This window comes from Thalassophryne amazonica, chromosome 8, assembly GCF_902500255.1.
Source record: "Thalassophryne amazonica chromosome 8, fThaAma1.1, whole genome shotgun sequence".
In the NCBI taxonomy this organism is placed as follows: domain Eukaryota; kingdom Metazoa; phylum Chordata; class Actinopteri; order Batrachoidiformes; family Batrachoididae; genus Thalassophryne; species Thalassophryne amazonica.
In genome coordinates, this window is record NC_047110.1 from 97211727 (window position 1) to 97231051 (window position 19325).

Here is a 19325-nt window from a genome sequence, read left to right on the forward strand (position 1 = left end):
GGAGCACGGCGAAAAAGTAAAAAAAAAAAAAAGTAAAAAAGTAAAAAAAGTAAAAAAGTCTTGAAAAAGACTGTTAATTCAAAGAACTCAAACAGCTCAGTTCAAACAGCTAACAGATACAGCAGAACACCGCTGTGCTCACTGTGAACCACCATACAAGGCCATACAATAATTATGTAAAACCCCAACGGTCAAAACGACCCCCTGTGAGCAAGCACTTGGCTACAGTGGGAAGGAAAAACTCCCTTTTAACAGGAAGAAACCTCCAGCAGAACCAGGCTCAGGGAGGGGCAGTCTTCTGCTGGGACTGGTTGGGGCTGAGGGAGAAAACCAGGAAAAAAGACATGCTGTGGAGGGGAGCAGAGATCGATCACTAATGATTAAATGCAGAGTGGTGCATACAGAGCAAAAAGAGAAGAAAGCTACACTTATTACAAGTACCGTTACTGCTAAAGGAGGCCGAGGAATAACTAAACATTTCACACCCAGAGCAGAAAAGTGCGGGAGAGACAGGAGAAAGCCGCCATGCTAAATCGGCTAAGAGCTAGTAGCTACGCTAAGCTAGCGGATTCCTAAAACACGCAAAGTGAATAATATGTAAATAATTTAGAGGTGATTCAGCAGAAGGAGTGCTTTAGTTAAGGCACGTAAAGATTACACTGGGAACAAATCGTAATCTAGATAACTAGATCAATCTAACTGCGCAGATTAAACAGCTAACAGATACAGAAAAACACCGCTGTGCTCCGGAACAGGAAGTGATACAATACCGCAGTGAGAGCCAACCACCAGTAGAGGCAACTCACTCATGTACTGGCTATTTAAAAAAAAAACACAATCCATTTTAGACATTTAATTATTGTTCCATCCGGAGTCTTTAAGAAAATGGGTGAATAATTAAGCTGTGTTCTGCCAGTGGAACACCGAGAACTATGTGCACAGTTGTCTTATTCACAATTTAGTAAAAATTTTAATCTTTATTTAACTAGGTTAGTCCCACCTGACAATTAAGACATCTTTTGCAAGGGAGACCTTGACAATTATAAAGTTTCCAATTCACCTAACCTGTATGTCTTTTAATGTGGGAAGAAACCGGAGCACCTGGAGGAAGCCCACGCAAACATGGGGAGAACATGCAAACTCCACACAGAAAGGCCACAGGTGGGAATCGAACCCATGATCTTCATGCTGTGAGACAACAGTGCTAACCACTAAGTCACAGTGCTGCCCAAATACCATGGATGGAACAATAATGGAAAAAAGATTGTTTTTGTTTTTTCTTTTTTTTTTAATTGCCAACACATGAACATGCTCGGTTATGTGGCGGAGTTTCAGCATAATGAAACACAAGGTGCATACTTGTCAGGATATCATTTTGCGCCTATAACCATTAACATAAACAAAATCATTTACATACTGCTGTCTACTTTACGTTACCACCTGCTATCAATTGCGCAATGAGTCTTAATAATCAGTGTCTCATCCCCAAAGTGCAAAAGTTTGGATTACCCACACAATCTAGCACTTGTTATCTGGGATCTTAGTAAATCAGGCCCCAAATATTCTCAGAGTTATCAACACTTTCCATTGTTTCACTGTTTAGGGTGTGTACTACCAGAGGGCTCAGTTCATTCGTCGGCCAGAGGAGCTGGTATCCATCGACCACGGCTTGCTGGCAGTCATAAATGTAGGGGGAAACCGCTACACCTTTCCCTGGAGCACCCTGGAGCAATTCCCTCTCACACGACTTGGCCGCCTCTGCGGCTGCCGTTCACCTGAGGACATCGCCAAAGTCTGTGACGACTACGACGAAGCACGCAAGGAGTTCTTCTTTGACCGCTCGCCATCTGCCTTCAGGGTTATCCTCAACTTTTTGGCTGCAGGGAAACTCCGTCTGCTGCGGGAGATGTGCATCCTCTCCCTGCACGACGAGCTGACCTACTGGGGTGTGGAGATGGCCTACATGGAACGCTGCTGCAAGAGGAAGATGTACACGCGCATGGAGGAAGTGCAGAACAGGAGCGGCCGCGAGGAGGAGCGTAGGCAGAGAAACGCCATGCAGCGTGTGATTGTGGAGGAGACGAGGTACCGCACAAGTGATGAACTGGCCTGAGAGATATGGTGGAGAATCCTCAATCTGGTTTGCCGGGCAAGATCTTCGCCTGCATGTCAGTGATCATGGTTGCCGTCACTGTTGTCAGCTTGTGCATCAGCACCATGCCAGACCTCAGAGAGGAAGAAGACAGGGTGAGTGAACCAGAATGTGTCAGCATGTTCCATACAGTCTGAAGCCTCAAGGCAGGACCCCTTAATAACCAATTATAATTGTTTAAATTAAATAAGGCCCATAATTTTTATGTTTTTAATAGAGGCCCACAGCAGCGCTGCCAATGAGATTTATCGTGAGTGGTGTGATTGATTGCAGCCGTCCAATTCACAAAGTACTCCGAGCTAAAGACAAAAGGCTCAGAAAGTTCGTAAGAGCAGCTGCTCATAACATCATAAAAGGATATTCATTTATCCCCTACAGCCCAACACTAACTGAGAAGTCTCTCGACTTCCGTGTTTTAAAAGTCCCTAAGTTTGAGTTTGGCACCACTGGTCAAATTGATTTTATATTTATTTATTTGATTCATTTATTTATTTATGCGCAGCTCCCTCACAAAGCAAGCATACATTCACACCTTTTCCCACACAAGCTGCCAAAAAAGTTTAAAAACACTGTGAAAAAAAAACTGTTAATTCACTAAAATTATTGCCACAAATACACAAAACTCTTTTTTCAAAGCTATTTTTATGTTTCTGCACCACTTGAATTGAATGTTATTTTTGGTGCATCAGAGAGTGCCACATTGTACAAATACTGCAAAACAGTATCAGCCACTTTTCTTACTGAATCGAAGCAACAATGAAACAGTAAATTTATATTTTAAAAAAGCACAGTAAGTATAAAACAGATCAGTGAATTCCTGATAGGCATAAAAACCCTGTCATTTAAACTTGAAGACTTTCATACTGTATGTGAGGCAGATTTGGGTGATCCTCAGGATTTGTAAAAATTACTACTTGTGAAAAAAATAGATATCTTATTACCCATCAGCCCGTGATTACCATTGGTTGCTATGCAATAATAATAATAATAATAATAATAATAATAATAATAATAATAATAACAATAACTAGAAGCACTCGAAGAGCGCAAACCTCCGCCAAGGCCATAGGGTCACTGATGTCACATGGAATACCCTTTGGCAAAGACACTTATTCCACGTCGTTTCATGCATCTACCGTCATGTTTCAGATTCAGTGGTTAAACCCTTAGATCTTCAGCAGATGCATTTATAAAGAGAAACTGCATGAACTACACAAGTTTTTTGTAAATTTTCTAATACGTTTATCCAGTGAGGAGAAACAAATGCTAAATTATTGTTGTGTCGTAACTTAATTTTTGTTCAGCCTTTGTGACCCGTCTTCATGATGTTAGATGCAAAAATGTTGAAAGTGGCCCTATCCTGCAATGATAAAGAATCCTTAAAAAAATTACTGGATCCGGATCGTGTTCCGGATCATTACCAAAATTTAATGACTTTGAAGTTAGGCCAAGATACACCCCTGGTAAAAATTCATTGAAATCCATTGAGGATTTTTTTTTTGAGTAATCCTGCTAACCAACCAACCAACAAACAAACGGACGCGACTGAAAACATGATCTCCTTGGCGGAGGCAATATTATAATTGACTACCAGTGATCAACAGTTCTCAGAGTTGGGCTACTTAACCATACATTCCATGTTTACTAAAAATCAGGTACTGTATGTACAGCAGAAGCTTCATTTAAAAATAAATAAAGAAATAAATGCTCCACTGATCTTGACCTTTAACTCTGAAATCAAAATCAACAATATTCTTGGAGATAGTGTAGTGGATGGTGTGATGCATCCTAAGAAACCATCTTGGGACACTGATTCATCCCCAACTCTTGAAACCAAACATATCTGCCACAGTGCGGTGAAGCATGGGTGTCCCCCTGGCAATGTCCAGCTGCTGCTGTTCTCAACACTGAGTCACCCGTGTGCTGGATCATGCACAGAGAAATGTACCACATGACCAAAATGTTGTAGTTGATATTTCCTCACAATGCAAGTGACAGTCCTCTAAATGGAGTCTACCTAAAGGTAACTGCACATTCATAGAAAGTCGTCCCAGCGGTGCACAAGATCTTCTAACGAGACCTGTACCAAGACATCTAGCAGTCCCTTTGGTTACTGGCTAGTGTCCAAGTCTCATAACCTTAGAGTGAGACAGGAAGCATCAGGACAATAAAAATGTGGACCGTCATCCTCCTGAAAATGTATCAGCCTCATCAATCACCTCTGTCCATTGAACTTATGATTCCATTAGCATGACCCAGGCGTCTGAGGACGCAAAAACATGAATGTCACTGCAGAAGACTGAGGTTAAAAAAAAACAACTCAAGTTCAAAGAAAGAAAACTTTTTCTAAATAGATGCTTCACAGCTGATCCAGTATAAAGACTTGAACTTCTATTTTGCAGCTGATGACCATCCTGTGATACACCCGCAGCCCACGATAATGAAGGCCAAGCTGGTCACTGAAGCCTGGCCAGAGTCTGTCAGGAAACACTGGAGAATAATAAAACAACTTCACTGTATGACACATTAAACAGCACACACACACACACACACACACACACACACACACCACAACACACACACACACACACACACACACACACACACACACACCACACACACACACACACACACACACACACACAGTAGCATGTGCACACAGCCTTGCAAGAAAGCAGATAAATGTGTGCTTGAGTACACAAGCAATGTGGCACATCTAGTCACCAGTATGTGCACAGATAGTCACACACACAGTTGCACACATAAACCCATGCACATACGCTTGCACACGCACGCGCACACACACACACACACACACACAGGGGTGCACACATAAGCTTGCACACACGCACTATCACTAAAAGGAAGATGGTAAATAAATGGACTGCATTTATATAGCGCTTTTTGTATCTGCATCATCTGCTCAAAGTGCTTTACAATAATGCCTCACATTCACCCCGATGTGAGGGTGCTGCCATACAAGGTGCTCACTACACACTGGGAGCAACTAGGGGATTAAGGACATTGCCCAAGGGCACTTAGTGAGGCTAGTCAGGCTGGGATTTTAACTGAGGATCCTCTGGTCTCAAGCCCAACACTTAACCACTAGACCATAACCTAATGTGGATCTGTAGTTGAGTACACACATACAGTTGAACAATGATATAAATGCAGTTACACCCACGGTCACACACACACACACACACACACGCACACTTAGTCACACATCACATACAGTTGCATACATATTTACTTTGAAATGCACTGAAAAGTTAAAAATTAGGTTTTTAAACCACAATAGCTTATTTTTAAACCATGCAATTCAATAAGGATCATCCATCCATCCATCCATCTTCTATCGCTTAGTCCAATTAAGGGTCACTGGGGGCTGGAGTCTATCCCAGCAGTCATAGGGCATGAGGTGGGGTACACCCAGGACAGGACGCCAGTCTGTCGCAGGGCCACAAACAGACAAACAAACACAGACACACCCACAGGCACACCTACGGACAATTTAAAGATTCCAATCCACCTAACCCGCATGTCTTTGGATGTGGGAGGAAACCGGAGCACCCGGAGGAAACCCACACAAACACAGGGAGAACATGCAAACGCCACACAGAAAGGCCCCCGGAATTGAACCCACGACCTTCTTGCTATGAGGCAACAGTGCTAACCACTAATCCACCGTGCCGCCCTCAATAAGGATCATTCCGTCAAAAATATTTTCTTTTTTTTTTCATTTTCTTATCTTTCTTGCTTAGTAGCACATGCTTAACACTGAAGCAACACAGCAAAAGCTGACTAATTGTTATCCAGTTAGTTAACTAATCAATGTGATAACTGTTAGATTTAGTCAGTTATCAAAATAATATAATAATTTCTGCAGCCGGAATGCATAAATCATGTAAAACCCCAAGTGACACCACATTTCACCACCTTTGTTGAGCTGTTCTTTAATAAAAGCTTGAACAAATAAATTGTGTGTGTCTGTGCGCGCGTGCACACATGCATGAGCCGGTTCCTGCAGGAAAACCCGTTTTTTTTTTCAGCTGCTGTTCTTTGCAAAGTTGTCTCCAGCAGTCTGCTGCTGCATATATGAGCAGTCACAGGCAGCCAAAAGGATGGAGTGCAGGAGGCTGTGATATGACAGTTTAAGGAGGTGGAGGAGTTGGAAAGACTGAAGAGAGGATTTTCGAGAGCTGTGCCAGGAGGAGTCCAATGAGCACAGATGGAGGAGTGCAAAATTGGGCAAAGTCCCTGTGTGACTTAATGGAAGCTTTAAAGCTGGAAACACTTGCTTTGACATCATCCTCTATGACGGTATTTGATAGAAAAAATATATTGCAATTGACCTTGCGTGAACAATACGTGCCTTAAAAGAAGTACAAAGTCTTCATCATGATGCAGCCTTTAGGTTATGTTTTGTTTATCTGTTGTTGCTTTGTTGATTTTGCTCAAAATTACATTAACCGATTTACACAAAGTACAAAGGTCGGGTGTGATCTGGATTAGATGCTAAGTGCAATATTTGCAATGCTTTTGCAGCAGAAGGTGTTTTTGGTTTTTGTACCTGCAGAGGTATTCAGAGCTTTGCATCTGTTATTTGTTGAACTGCCTTATAGCTTTATTACTTATTTACCTATCCCGAGGGTATAAGAGAATAATGGGATTGCTTTGGGTTTGATGGTGTGATTGTGTTGTGTGGGGGTCATATCAGTCTGGGAGCATGAGCGGGTGTCGTACACAAAACACATCCAGCTCACGACAGAAACATCTTGGGTGCTGGATGACAACCAGTCATCCAGCACCCAAACAACTGGTCTGTTCCTACCTTTCGAAAATAACCATCTACACTCAACAAAAATATAAATGCAACACTTTTGGTTTTTCTCCCATTTTGTATGAGATGAAGATCTAAAACTTTTTCCACATACACAATATCACCATTTCCCTCAAATATTGTTCACAAACCAGTCTAAATCTGTGATAGTGAGCACTTCTCCTTTGCTGAGATAATCCATCCCACCTCACAGATGTGCCATATCAAGATGCTGATTAGACACCATGATTAGTGCACAGGTGTGCCTTAGACTGCCCACAATAAAAGGCCACTCTGAAAGGTGCAGTTTTATCACACAGCACAATGCCACAGATGTCGCAAGATTTGAGGGAGCGTGCAATTGGCATGCTGACAGCAGGAATGTCAACCAGAGCTGTTGCTCGTGTACTGAATGTTCATTTCTCTACCATAAGCTGTCTCCAAAGGCGTTTCAGAGAATTTGGCAGTACATCCAACCAGCCTCACAACCGCAGACCACGTGTAACCACACCAGCCCAGGACCTCCACATCCAGCATGTTCACCTCCAAGATCGTCTGAGACCAGCCACTCAGACAGCTGCTGAAGCAATCGGTTTGCATAACCAAAGAATTTCTGCACAAACTGTCAGAAACCGTCTCAGGGAAGCTCATCTGCATGCTTGTCGTCCTCATCGGGGTCTCGACCTGACTCCAGTTCGTCGTCGTAACTGACTTGAGTGGGCAAATGCTCACATTCGCTGGCGTTTGGCACGTTGGAGAGGTGTTCTTTTCACGGATGAATCCCGGTTCACACTGTTCAGGGCAGATGGCAGACAGCGTGTGTGGCGTCGTGTGGGTGAGCGGTTTTCTGATGTCAGTGTTGTGGATCGAGTGGCCCATGGTGGCGGTGGGGTTATGGTATGGGCAGGCGTCTGTTATGGATGAAGAACACAGGTGCATTTTATTGATGGCATTTTGAATGCACAGAGATACCGTGACGAGATCCTGAGGCCCATTGTTGTGCCATACATCCAAGAACATCACCTCATGTTGCAGCAGGATAATGCACGGCCTCATGTTGCAAGGATCTGTACACAATTCTTGGAAGCTGAAAATGTCCCAGTTCTTGCATGGCCGGCATACTCACCGGACATGTCACCCATTGAGCATGTTTGGGATGCTCTGGACCGGCGTATACGACAGCGTGTACCAGTTCCTGCCAATATCCAGCAACTTCGCACAGCCATTGAAGAGGAGTGGACCAACATTCCACAGGCCACAATTGACAACCTGATCAACTCTATGCGAAGGAGATGTGTTGCACTGCATGAGGCAAATGGTGGTCACACCAGATACTGACTGGTATCCCCCCCCAATAAAACAAAACTGCACCTTTCAGAGTGGCCTTTTATTGTGGGCAGTCTAAGGCACACCTGTGCACTAATCATGGTGTCTAATCAGCATCTTGATATGGCACACCTGTGAGGTGGGATGGATTATCTGAGCAAAGGAGAAGTGCTCACTATCACAGATTTAGACTGGTTTGTGAACAATATTTGAGGGAAATGGTGATATTGTGTATGTGGAAAAAGTTTTAGATCTTTGAGTTCATCTCATACAAAATGGGAGCAAAACCAAAAGTGTTGCATTTATATTTTTGTTGAGTGTATTTGCTGCAGCCAGGTGAATGTGGGCATCTAACTGGCCTCTCCGGCTGCCGGGGTCCCTCAGTACTGAGATACGTGCAACCTGGATCACACCCAGAGAAATGAGATAAGATGCCTTTATTGGGTAACACTTTACTTGAAGGTAGGGTCATAATAGTGACATGACACTGTCATAAGTGTTACATTGTTAAAAATGTAAGAGTGTGGTGCAATTAGTTAAACCTAACAGCTGACGTTAGCTTCTCTAGCCTGCAGGGTTGGAAGGGTTACTTTAAAAATGTATTCCGATACAGTTACTAGTTACCTGTTGAAAGATGTAATCAGTAACGTAATCCAAGTACCATAATATTAAAATAATGTAATTTGATTACTTTCAATTACTTCTGGATTACTCCAATATCAAATATGCTAATACAGACAAAAGAAACTAAATATAAATAGTCTTGACCACATAGTACAGTTTATTAAGCAAAAATAAAACTGTTTCTTTTACATGGCATGCTCTGTTTTACTTCACATTATGAATTAAGAGCACCACAATATTGTTTTAAATACACCCAGTGTTCACCTGCTAAATTTTCAACAAAAAATGCCAAACAAATGAAGGATAATGAAAACTCAGGCATGTGCGGATGAATTTTTAATTAAAAGTGGCTTGCAGAACAATATACAAAACAAACAAAAAAAAATCTACCACTTGTTCAGTAAACATAAAATTATCTTACTTTAGTCTTTCACATGGCATTCGCACCATGTTTAACATATCAGTCCACTTATTGAACTTTCAAAATAAGAACAAAAGCATAATGAAAACCATTAAGTAAATACTGTCAGTAAGGAGGCGTGATCGCCATTTTAATTCCGGGCAAGTTAGTGATTTGCGTGCATAGAAGTTCAAGAAACAGGTGGAATATGCCAGAAAGCTGTACATGTTGGCAAAGCCAAAAATGGAGGAGCAAGGGAGACAATATTTCCTTCCATAAGTAAGTGGTTTTGGTTCTTCTTGTCACTTTGTCCGTGATATTTGGATGATAAACAGCTGTATGTCTCCTGCCGTACCTGTGTCGTCCGATGTCACGGACCATTAACTCTTCACTTATGTCTAGTTGATATTTTCCACTGCTAGACCAATGTCTAGTTAAAATACGGGTTGTTAGTGATTAAAATTGTTTGACAAGACTGGGGATTTTTTTTTAAATTTGCACCTTAAAATAATGAGATTAAAATGACCCGTGCTGTGCCGCTCACAGTCACACCCACACATAGTGATGTGTACCCACACCACTGACTTCATGAATGAAACTCGGTCAATCAAGGTTAATTGTGTAAAAATATAATATGTATATAAATGCATTGTAATGGTTTTAGGACCTGCGTTGAACAGCAGCTGCAGCAGGACGCCTCAGCTCAGCAGCTGGAACAGCGCAGATCCGTGTAACTTTCAACACTAATATCAATCAATCAATCAATTTTATTTATATAGCGCCAAATCACAACAAACAGTTGCTCCAAGGCGCTTTATATTGTAAGGCAAGGCCATACAATAATTACGTAAAAACCCCAACGGTCGAAACGACCCCCTGTGAGCAAGCACTTGGCGACAGTGGGAAGGAAAAACTCCCTTTTAACAGGAAGAAACCTCCAGCAGAACCAGGCTCAGGGAGGGGCAGTCTTCTGCTGGGACTGGTTGAGGCTGAGGGGAGAGAATCAGGAAAAAGACATGCTGTGGAGGGGAGCAGAGATCAATCACTAATGATTAACTGCAGAGTGGTGCATACAGAGCAAAAAGAGAAAGAAACACTCAGTGCATCATGGGAACCCCCCAGCAGTCTAAGTCTATAGCAGCATAACTAAGGGATGGTTCGGGGTCACCTGATCCAGCCCTAACTATAAGCTTTACCAAAAAGGAAAGTTTTAAGCCTAATCTTAAAAGTAGAGAGGGTGTCTGTCTCCCTGATCCGAATTGGGAGCTGGTTCCACAGGAGAGGAGCCTGAAAGCTGAAGGCTCTGCCTCCCATTCTACTCTTACAAACCCTAGGAACTACAAGTAAGCCTGCAGTCTGAGAGCGAAGCGCTCTATTGGGGTGATATGGTACTATGAGGTCCCTAAGATAAGATGGGACCTGATTATTCAAAACCTTATAAGTAAGAAGAAGAATTTTAAATTCTATTCTAGAATTAACAGGAAGCCAATGAAGAGAGGCCAATATGGGTGAGATATGCTCTCTCCTTCTAGTCCCCGTTAGTACTCTAGCTGCAGCATTTTGAATTAACTGAAGGCTTTTCAGGGAACTTTTAGGACAACCTGATAATAATGAATTACAATAGTCCAGCCTAGAGGAAATAAATGCATGAATTAGTTTTTCAGCATCACTCTGAGACAAGACCTTTCTAATTTTAGAGATATTGCGTAAATGCAAAAAAGCAGTCCTACATATTTGTTTAATATGCGCATTGAAGGACATATGTATCCTGATCAAAAATGACTCCAAGATTTCTCACAGTATTACTAGAGGTCAGGGTAATGCCATCCAGAGTAAGGATCTGGTTAGACACCATGTTTCTAAGATTTGTGGGGCCAAGTACAATAACTTCAGTTTTATCTGAGTTTAAAAGCAGGAAATTAGAGGTCATCCATGTCTTTATGTCTGTAAGACAATCCTGCAGTTTAGCTAATTGGTGTGTGTCCTCTGGCTTCATGGATAGATAAAGCTGGGTATCATCTGCGTAACAATGAAAATTTAAGCAATGCCGTCTAATAATACTGCCTAAGGGAAGCATGTATAATTCAAACCACCGCAGCGCAGTGCCTTTAATACCTATGGCATGCTCTAATCTCTGTAATAAAATTTTATGGTCAACAGTATCAGAAGCAGCACTGAGGTCTAACAGAACAAGCACAGAGATGAGTCCACTGTCTGAGGCCATAAGAAGATCATTTGTAACCTTCACTAATGCTGTTTCTGTACTATGATGAATTCTAAAACCTGACTGAAACTCTTCAAATAGACCATTCCTCTGCAGATGATCAGTTAGCTGTTTTACAACTACCCTTTCAAGAATTTTTGAGAGAAAAGGAAGGTTGGAGATTGGCCTATAATTAGCTAAGATAGCTGGGTCAAGTGATGGCTTTTTAAGTAATGGTTTAATTACTGCCACCTTAAAAGCCTGTGGTACATAGCCAACTAATAAAGACAGATTGATCATATTTAAGATCGAAGCATTAATTAATGGTAGGGCTTCCTTGAGCAGCCTGGTAGGAATGGGGTCTAATAGACATGTTGATGGTTTGGAGGAAGTAACTAATGAAAATAACTCAGACAGAACAATCGGAGAGAAAGAGTCTAACCAAATACCGGCGTCACTGAAAGCAGCCGAAGAGAACGATATGTCTTTGGGATGGTTATGAGTAATTTTTTCTCTAATAGTTAAAATTTTATTAGCAAAGAAAGTCATGAAGTCATTACTAGTTAAAGGTAAAGGAATACTCGGCTCAATAGAGCTCTGACTCTTTGTCAGCCTGGCTACAGTGCTGAAAAGAAACCTGGGGTTGTTCTTATTTTCTTCAATTAGTAATGAGTAGTAAGATGTCCTAGCTTTACGGAGGGCTTTTTTATAGAGCAACAGACTCTTTTTCCAGGCTACGTGAAGATCTTCTAAATTAGTGAGACGCCATTTCCTCTCCAACTTACGGGTTATCTGCTTTAAGCTGCGAGTTTGTGAGTTATACCACGGAGTCAGGCACTTCTGATTTAAAGCTCTCTTTTTCAGAGGAGCTACAGCATCCAAAGTTGTCTTCAATGAGGATGTTAAACTATTGACGAGATACTCTATCTCACTTACAGAGTTTAGGTAGCTACTCTGCACTGTGTTGGCATATGGCATTAGAGAACATAAAGAAGGAATCATATCCTTAAACCTAGTTACAGCGCTTTCTGAAAGACTTCTAGTGTAATGAAACTTATTCCCCACTGCTGGGTAGTCCATCAGAGTAAATGTAAATGTTATTAAGAAATGATCAGACAGAAGGAAGTTTTCAGGGAATACTATTAAGTCTTCAATTTCCATACCATAAGTCAGAACAAGATCTAAGATATGATTAAAGTGGGTGGGTGGACTCATTTACATTTTGAGCAAAGCCAATAGAGTCTAATAATAGATTAAATGCAGTGTTGAGGCTGTCATTCTCAGCATCTGTGTGGATGTTAAAATCGCCCACTATAATTATCTTATCTGAGCTAAGCACTAAGTCAGACAAAAGGTCTGAAAATTCACAGAGAAACTCACAGTAACGACCAGGTGGACGATAGATAATAACAAATAAAACTGGTTTTTGGGACTTCCAATTTGGATGGACAAGACTAAGAGTCAAGCTTTCAAATGAATTAAAGCTCTGTCTTGGTTTTTGATTAATTAATATTTGGGAATGTGTGTGTCCGAGTACGTTTAATACTTTCCTGACATAATTTAATGTCATTTAATTTTACTGGCTCGATATCCAGGTCAAAATGGCATTTTAACATGTATTTTTGCGAGCATTTTTCTGAGTGTGTTCAGTCGCGGGTCTCCTTTGAAAATGCATTAACATCCGGGTACTTTATCAATATTTTGCCGGTTAGGAGACGTCATGTCGCTGTTCATGAAGGGACGTTTTCGTTTCAAAGAAAAAAAATATATACAGATAATATCATAAAATGCATTAAAATTGTAATCCTGCGAAGTAATCCTCATTTTTACTAAATACGAGGTCTATTAGAAAAGTATCCGACCTTATTATTTTTTTCAAAAACCATATGGATTTGAATCACGTGTGATTACATCAGACATGCTTGAACCCTCGTGGGCATGCGAGAGTTTTTTCACGCCTGTCGGTTACGTCATTCGCCTGTGGGCAGTCTTTGAGTGAGGAGTCGCCCACCCTCTCGTCGATTTTTTCATTGTTTAGGAATGGCTCAGAGACTGCTGCTTTGTTTGATCAAACTTTTTTCAAAACTCTAAGGCACAACTGAGTGGACACCATTCGATAAATTCAGCTGGTTTTCGGTAAAAATTTTAACGGCTGATGAGAGATTTTGGTCTGGTAGTGTCGCCGTAAGGACGGCCCACGGCGCCTGACGGCGATCTGCGCTTCGAGGTGGCAGCGTCTCGCCGTTTCAAGTTGAAAACTTCCACATTTCAGGCTCTGTTGACCCAGTAAGTCGTCAGAGAACAGAGAACTTTCAGAAGAAGTCGGCATGAGGAGTTTATTCGGACATTCCATTGTTAACGGACATTTTGTAATGAAAGAACGTGCGGGCAGAGTCGCATGTCGGGCCGGACCCGACCGCGGGGGGGTCGCGACAGGAAAAACACCTCCGTTGGAAACCTTAACGGACAAGTTGGAACATGCCCAAGCTGTTAAACAATTTCTCAGTTACTCACTTGTTGAAAGCCATCAAAGCCGCCTGAATTTTACAAATGGTTTTCAACACGGAGGTGTTTTAACTGTCGCGGCGCACACAGATTTACCGAGTCATCACGGAAACAACTCAGCGAATTTGCGCGCACGTCTTTCATTACAAAATGTCCTTAAACAGTGGAATGTCCGCATAAACTCCTCATGCTGGCCTCTTCTGACTCTTCTCTGTTCTCTCACAACGTCCTGGGTCAACAGAGCCTTAAATTAGGATGATTTCAGCTTGAAACAGGCCGACGACGGCACCTGGAAGCGCTGCAGGACGTCCCGCTGCGTGGGAAGTCCTTACACCGACAGAAACACCCCATAATCTCTCATCAGCCGTTAAACTTTTCACCGAAAGCCAGCTGAATTTCTCGAATAGTGTCCACTCGGATATTCCTCACAGGTCCAGAAAAAAGTCTGATAAAGCAACGCGCGTCGTCTCGAGCAGCGTGTGAAACAAAGGAATTCAGCCGAGAGGGTGGGACCACATCTCACTCAAGGCCTGCCCACAGGGAAATGACGTCACCGACACGCGTGAAAAAACTCACGCATGCGCACGAGGGTTCAAGCATGATTGGTGTAATCGCATGTCAATCAAATCCATATAGTTTTTTTTTTTTTTATAAAACTGCCGGTTAGTTTTATAAGATACCTCGTATACCTGTAATCTGAATACGTCTTTTTTTCTGTAACTGTAGTGGAATACAGTTACCTTTTTTTGTATCCTAATTACGTAATGCCGTTACATGTATTCCGTTACTCCCCAAGCCTGCTACCGACTGCAGCACCGTTTATCATAGCTAACAATATAGTCAGTTCTGTTCTGTTTGGGAAGCTAACGTTAATACACACTTTTGTTTACATTTGTTTTTATATGAATTTGTTAATATTGTTATTGTAGGGTTAAACTACGCTATTGTACTTTATACGCTAGTTACCGGCTTTGTTTAACCTTGTTGGCTTATTAATGGCTAATTTAACAGTAGCTCATATAGCTATAGTTAGCTTATTTTCATGATTTACAAATTTATTTTACATGGTGTAGATTTTTAATATTCTTCAGTTTATGGGTTCTTTAATAGATTTCAACATATAGTATCCTATTTTGTGGTTTTCATTAGATAGCACATAGAATATGTATTTTCTCTTCCTATAGTAATGCTAGTTGGGTGAATTTTAGATAGATACCCATAACATATTACATCATAGCTTCTGTTTCTATAATAAATGAAGCATATTTATAGCTTAGCCTACTAGCTATAATTTATTTTACTACTAGTCTACAGACTAGTATACGTATAATACTATCTTCTCCTGTATGAATATTTAAGTTTTAGAAGGTAACTCCTATAATATTATGTAGTACTATATTTCTTGTATATGTTGCATATATTGTTTATTACCCTTAATGTGTAAATATCACTTATATACATAATGTCCAATTTCTTGAGTCACTTGATTGGGTAGGGAGAGTTTCCATGGGATAAAAAAAAGCTTTTGAACCTACCATCCCTGGTTCTCAAAACTAGGCACCTAAGTGGCTCTACTCTACTCTATTCTACTATTCTTTTTTTTTTTTTTTTAGATATTTAGATATACCTTAGTATACACTAGTAGAGTTCTACTTTAGAATTGGAATATATTATAGAAGACATACCATATTGAATTTTCATGACAGTCATGAATGTGTCATAAACATTATGTCGATGTCATAAACATTTATGATTGCTGTCATTAAGTGTCATTCGGTTTTTGTCATTACAAGTTGATATTTTTTTGGGTTGTATTGAATATGACAACTTGATATTAATCAAAGTGACATTACCAGAAGTTGTCTTTGGCCGCTTGAGGTTTTTCTTTAGAGTTTGTATGGCCTGGGGGTAGAAGCTCGTTAAGAGTCTGTTTGTTTTGGAGTTTCGTGACCTATAGCGCCTGCCCGAGGGCAAAAGGTCAAAGAAGGAGTGGCCAGGGTGGTATTTGTCCTTGATTATGTTGTTTGCTCTGAATAGGTAGCAGGAGTCAATGATGTCTTCCAGTGAGGGGAGGGGACAGCCGATGATCTTTTGCACTGACTTTATGACCCTCTGTAGGACCTTCTGGTCAGCAACTGAACAGTTTGTGAAGGAGAATGTCAGGCTGCTCTCTATGGAAGAGCAGTAGAAGGTGAACAGCTTGACACCCAGGTTGTATTTCTTGAGAACGTGCAGAAAGTATAGGCACTGTTGTGCTTTCCTCACAGCAGCCATGGTGTTTGTTGACCAGAAGAGGTTGCCCAAGATGTGGTTCCCCAGAAATTTGAAACTGTGGACTATTTCCACACAGTCTCCATTTATGAGGATGGGCAGATGGTCAGCTCTGCACTTACTGAAGTCTAATATCAGTTCTATTGTTTGTTTTTTTTAGTGTTAACAGTTAGGTTGTTGACAGAGCATCACTGGGACAATCTGTAGACCTTGTCTCGGTATGCTACCTTGTCCCCTCCTGAGATGAGGCTAATCGCTGTGGTGTCACTGGCAAATTTAATTATGGAGTTGCAGATGTGATTGAGTTTGTAGTCATATGTGTACAGTGAGTACAGGAGTGGGCTCAGCACACAGCCCTGTGGAGAACCAGTACTGAGGGTGACTGCGAAGGAGAGAAAGGGGCCCGGCCTTCCAGACTGGGGGCCATGTCTGAGAAAGTCCATGATCCAGTTGCAGAGGTGAGGGGAGAGGCCAAGGTGGTGGAATTTCCTGATGAGAATGTTTGGGATGAATGAAGGTGGAACTAAAAGGCGTAGGATCCTCTGTGACAGACAGAAAGTACCAGGACCCAAAAGACTTTGACTTTCATTCCCCTGCAAAGGTATCAGCATCGCCAAACGTGTCTGTCCAATGATCTCATGACTACAGAAGCTATTCCGAGATGTCTCTCAGACATGAATATCACTGCAGAGATAAGTGAATGTTTCTATAAGGTGGACATTTCAGAAACGTAATATTATCACTAGCTATTTATGGCACAAGTAATTTTAAAAAAATGCAGCAATGCATTAATAACTTTGCTATGTAATGGTAAGGTTCTAAAAAAAGATAGTTGGAGTTCATTTAGAGCTCCATTACAGGTGCATCAATGATATCTGTGTGCTTGCTTTTTGGTGATTTGTGGGAAAAGGTGAGTAGAGCACTCAGAGACTTGATTGGAAACTCTTATAATTCAATAAGGCTGTAAAAAAAAGGAGACAAAAAGAGCAAATTTTCCTTCAAGCAGTGATCTAATAGTTGTGTTTCTGAAATAAATGAGGACATTTTTTAACTTTTTTGAGACCCTACAGCTGCATTTTTTTCCTCTAGGCTTCAGATGTTAATCTGAATGCGCCATCAGATTGAAAGATTCAAACAGATCCAGGGATACAAATCGAGTATGCACATCTGCTGGCATCAAAATAAAGTGCTGCGATGTTCCAAGCAGGGCGAGAAGGACTCACCTCTACGAAGGCGCTGCAAACCGATTAGCAGGGCTGAGGCTGACAATGCAAAGAAAGAAGATATTCAGTTCATCAAATCAGGGACAGAGTAAAAATGTTGTGAAATCCATCCATCCATCCATCCATTTTCTTGTCGGGTCGCGGGGGCAGCAGCTCAAGCAAAGCCGCCCAGACCTCCCGATCCACACACACCTCCCCCAGCTCCTCCGGGGGAACCCCAAGGCGTTCCCAAACCAACCGAGAGATGTAGTCCCTCCAGCGTGTCCTGGGTCTTCCCCGGGGCCTCCTCCCAGTGGGACGTGCCCGAAACACCTCTCCAGCGAGGCGTCCAGGGGGCATCCGGACTTTCGACGTGGAGGAGCAGCGGCTCGACTCCGAGCTCCTCCCTATCTCTAAGGGAGCACCCAGCCACCCTGCAGAGGAAACTCATCTCGGCCGCCTGTACTCGCGACTTTATTTCCTGATGGAAATGATAGCAGTGGTGTCTCTGATGTAAACAGGAAATTGGATTTTCCTGCTTGTGATTGTGCCAGGTAAACACAGCAGCAGTGACTGAGACACACTCACACCGGTTCAGACACGCCGATCGTTACCACACTGTATTGATTCCTGCAACAGAACCCATTGCTTCAGAAGAAAAAAAATGTTTTGTGAAACTTTATGCCCCAGTGTGTGTGGGTGTGTGACTGAGCTTCTCACTCTTTGAGGTCATTTCAGTTTAACGGCAGAGACATAGTGATGCATGTACAGAGCTGGACGTCAGCGCCCACTCTGGTTAGGGGACTTTATCAAACTAAAAATAACCGCTGATTCAGGTGGGCATCAGTATTGTGGCTACAGCTAATCATGACATAATGCCCGGTGTAATCCGTGGTCTTGTTGCTGCACTGTGCAACAACACATTGCTGGTGTTATGTGTCGGACGCAGCTCGGAGAACCGACCAGCGTTTGAAGGACCCAGTATAAAATAAGCAGAGCACGGTACAAAGGCTAACTGAATTTAATACATAACAGTGATACAAAAATAACAGAAAGTGCGGTCTGGCGTGGTGCGCTCCCAGCAGCGCTAACGGTCCGGAGCCAGAAGCTGTTCGGACCCAAGGACCCCGCCGACACCCCCCAGGTGGCCGCAACAAACCGAGTCTGTGAAAGAAGGAACCATTATGTGAGTCCACACTCTACACACAGAGAGAACACTTAAAGGTGTACAAACAGCAAACACTTCCTGGCTTGATTACTAATCAGCTTCCCAACCTGACTGTACTGACTGTATAAATGTTAGTCACAAAATCTAACGTACCTCAGGAAGTGTGCTGACGAGCGTGAGACCTCACCCCCTCCTCTTTCACAGACCGTGCATCAAACCCTGGACGTTCTCTGCATCCACTGATGATGAGATGGCTCCCGAGACGACGATCTCACCCGTCTGGTCACAAGGTCGAGTCTCTGGCAAATACACACTGTATACTCCAGTCTTAAATGCCACCATGTTCCAATCCATATAGATGCACCTCAGCTGTGAGTCCTGACGAGCCGCAGGTGATCAGGGTGAGGTCCTGATAACCTCAGCAACACAGCCACTCAGTCCCAAATGCAAGCCACCTGGAAGGAGAAACAAAGGACAGAAACAAAAAGGCAGCCAGGCCCCCCCAGCCATATAACAGTTGGTTTCCAAATGACGCAGTTGTGGATTTCAAATGTACTTGTGCTTATGTGTGCACCCATGGACATGTTGGTTTTAAAATGTGGTGTGGTCACATGCAGTGTTGCCATCGTGAGCCAGTAGAATATGATTGCAC

The 19325-nt window shown here is 42.2% G+C and overlaps 1 protein-coding gene across 1 annotated transcript in view; it reads left to right on the forward strand.

Annotated features, from left to right (window-relative positions):
• kcng4a (potassium voltage-gated channel, subfamily G, member 4a) overlaps window positions 1-19325 on the forward strand; it is a gene marked incomplete at its 5' end in the record, with an annotated part of 71011 nt that overhangs the window by 6992 nt on the left and 44694 nt on the right. Inside the window, 2 exon segments of the mRNA XM_034177032.1 lie at window positions 1604-2104; window positions 2107-2247. Of these exon segments, the coding sequence (XP_034032923.1) occupies window positions 1604-2104; window positions 2107-2247 (642 nt within the window).